Source organism: Apteryx rowi, unplaced genomic scaffold (assembly GCF_003343035.1).
Source record: "Apteryx rowi isolate R43461 unplaced genomic scaffold, aptRow1 scaffold_341, whole genome shotgun sequence".
Taxonomy (NCBI): Eukaryota; Metazoa; Chordata; class Aves; order Apterygiformes; family Apterygidae; genus Apteryx; species Apteryx rowi.
Window position 1 is genome coordinate 719,688 of NW_020449875.1, and position 3,331 is coordinate 723,018.

A 3,331-nucleotide genomic window follows, 5' to 3' on the forward strand; every position below is an offset into this window, starting at 1 on the left:
GAGGACCAGACAACTAGGAAATAAAAAAGAGAAGACAATCTCACCGTACTCTCATATCCTCTCAGACCATGGTCACTTTCCTTCTGGGCAAGGGGGCCTAGTATATACAAAAGAAACAAAGTGTGCCTATGTGGCTGAAAAGCCATGAGTTAGCCCTGTTCTGAAGTACTCTTTACAGAGTTCTTTAACATATAAGCCAATTCAACACTATTTCTAGGTCTGCAAAAGAGGCAAAAGCCCCTCAGCAACAAAGACATATAAGTCTACTTTAATCTTAGCTAAACTTTAGGTTAGCTGACTAACCACAGTCATTTCAGAATTCATTCATCCAAGTTGATAACAGTGGTTGTCAGCACTAAATAATCAATCTGGTTAGCAGCAGTAACTGGACTAGATGTTTTTTCACTATGAAAAAGGAGTGTCTCTCCCCCCTCCCCATCTGAGATTGCTTGCAAGAAAATTCTCACCACTGAACAGTGGGTTTGTAGTAGGTAAGGCTTCAAGAATTCTGGTATAGCAATCAAACTTTTTCCAGTAGTGTTTTTTCTTTAACATCATATATGAAGGTTTTAAATATATCATTAATTGAAATAAAGCCATGCTTAAAATAAATTACTAAATAAAGCCAACTTTAAGTCACTTAAATTTCTGTGTATGTTTTCACACTGTCCTGATTATTACAAAATTGAGATGATTCTGCAAAGAATACCAGATAGAAACTGTGTAAGGTTTATGATAGTTTTCCACCAAATCTCTAGAATTCCTGCAACAGGTAAAAACGGATGTTTGTAACCAGAGCAAAACCATCATGCATCAGGAGTAGCAACAAGTTCTGTAAAACCAGAGGCTAGAAGTCATAGATAAAGTTTGTCAAATACAGTCACCGAGAGCACAAAGATAAATTCTATCATCTGGATATTTCAAAAATGATAGCCGAGTAACAGTAGTGTATATTTAAATCTCCTTGTTAAGTCAAATTCAGTTCTCACATACTCTGTCAAAGTGTTTGAGCAATATAAATTAATGTTCCAAAAAAAAAAAAAAATCAAATTTCTGAGGAAGCATTCCTGATCTTAAAAGATAACCTGGATATGAAAGGAACTGGTGATCATGGTTTTACTGTTTTTACTGTGGGTCTGAAAGAGAGCCTCTTCTAGGACCACTTGGATGAGAGAGAGGTGTTTTTTTTTTTTTTAAAGCCACAAAGTTATTGTCCATTCTGCATATGCCTGACAGTTATTCACAAACACACTTTAATATGAGTGGAACATGAAACAAAAGTGATATATTTCTTACTTGGGTCATCCATTGCTTTGAAAGTTGACACATCAGCAACTGTAAACTACTGGAAGGAAAGCAGCAAGAGATTTGACATTGTGACTTCTAAATGAGAAAAAAAAAAACCTAAATAACTCCCCAATCTATTTCTCTTGTCTCCTCTAAGAGGTACAAACAAAAACAGAATAGATATCATATTCCTAGAAATTCTAAAAGAAGCATTTGAAAAAGTACTTGGGATCATTTCCGGGTCCTCTTTATACAGCCACAGAGGATGTTAGTCTGTTTTGCTACTTTGCGAATCTCTACAGCCTTCCAGGTAAGAGAGACAAACTATCATGGCTGATCAACCAAATAATAGTGACTTCATTTAAGAAACCTAATACTTTTCTGTTGAGATGGAAAGACACCATGACAAGAGGAATAAAGATTTCTCCCATTCTTCCTGTTCCATGTATAAGAAACTTTCAGCACCCATGTAGTAAAACTCTGCTAAGTTAAGTTACATTTCACTTAAAATTATGATACATTGGAAGCTGAATTGAAAGCCTAACACATTAACGATATACAAACATAATACCACACAGTAATTTGGCTTGATCTCCATTTAAGATACCAAAGCCCTAAAAGGGTATAAGAATCACAACCTTAAGATAGCTGTTCAATAATAAGGGGCATTTCAATCCATTATATAAGCCATTACTTCAACATGAACAGTCTTAATAATCTCTTGTCATTTTTAAAAGATGTTTCTCTGCCAACTGTACTTACTTACTGATACTAAACATCAGTATCTGACTCTTCACCTAGTTATCTATATCTCATTCTTCCTAAAAACCTTAAAATTCATTTGCAGTCCAGAACAAAAATATTATGGGAGGAAGGGGACCAGGATTAGTCCTACCCCAAATCGTTCTGCTTTGAAGTTATAAACTTGGAGTTTATCAAAGATGAGTTATATTTGGGGCGTAGTCTAATAATATTCTTTAACACACACTAAAGGGAAAAAAATTAGGACACAATGTACTCTAGAAAACATGAAGTGCAAAGTCTCTCACTGGCTTGATAGCTGTATCTTTTCCAGTCTCCAGCGTTATTCAGTACAACTTCATTGACTTTGTTGGTCTCAATTTTTCAATAGTCAGAGAGCAGAGCTGGACTTTATTTTGGTCTCTCCATGTAACTTCCTCCACAACTGTAAAGTCTTAAAGTAACTCTTGCTACCTAAATACCAGTACTCCAGTAAATATGCCGATATTTAAGATTTGTAGGCAGCTAACTCAGAACCCGCTTTTCAGAAAGCTTTTCACTCCAGAGAAGAGGACCAGCATTATATCCCCTGAATAGGATCTTTGTTCACATTACCGCTGCAACAAGAATGTCTCCACGTGAATCTCGCTCGCACATCACCACGACGCAGGGCTCCCCGGCTTGCTGTTACTACTTCACAAAAGACTCCGCCGGGCGGTCGCGGCGCAGGGAGCCGGGGAAGGGGCAGGCCAGAGGCCGGCGCTCCCCAGGGAGCGGCAAAGCGGCCCCGCGCAGCGCCGGCGGCAGCTGCCCCGCTTTGTTTTCGCTCTCGCCCCGGGAGACGAGCCGGGCGGCCCAGAGCCGCCGCAGAGGCCCCGCGGCGGGGCGGCGGCCTGTCACGCCGCACCGGCTGGGGTCAGCCTCTCGGCCGGCGCCACGACGCCGGCGAGCAGCACGGCAGAGGAAGAGAGGGGAGGGGAAGAGAAGGGGGAAAGCCCGGGGCCGGGAGCGTGCAGCAAACGCCGCCCTCTGCCCGCGGAGCAGCCTCGCCGCCCCGGCCGGCTCCGAGCGAAGGTGAAGGCCCAGCGGGAGCGGCGGGGCAGCGCCGCCCGCCTCCCCCCCTGCCCAGCCCGCGCCCCGCGCCGCCGCCCCCCTCCACGGAAGGGCCCGAACTACTTTCGCTCGCCGCACGCAAACTCCCGAGCGGCGCTCCTCGGTCCCGTCCCGGTCCCGTCCCCGCCGAGCCCGCCCGCCCGCTGCCCTGGCGCCTCCCGCCGCCGCCGCATACCTGGCGCCGCGGCGG

The 3,331-nt window shown here is 44.1% G+C and overlaps 1 protein-coding gene across 2 annotated transcripts in view; it reads right to left on the reverse strand.

Moving 5' to 3' along the window:
- Positions 1-3,325, reverse strand: part of SCAF11 (SR-related CTD associated factor 11) — a 51,002-nt gene extending 47,677 nt beyond the window's left edge. Inside the window, exon 1 of one of the 2 annotated variants that reach the window (XM_026072414.1) lies at positions 3,317-3,325. Coding sequence is in view for 1 of the 2 variants with exons in the window: in XM_026072411.1 (XP_025928196.1) it covers positions 1,297-1,329 (33 nt within the window). In the remaining variant the exon portion in view is untranslated. Of the gene's footprint in view, positions 1-1,296; positions 1,348-3,316 lie in introns of those variants that run through there. The other variant, XM_026072411.1, reaches the window with a different exon arrangement.
- Positions 3,326-3,331: the final 6 nt, after the last annotated feature.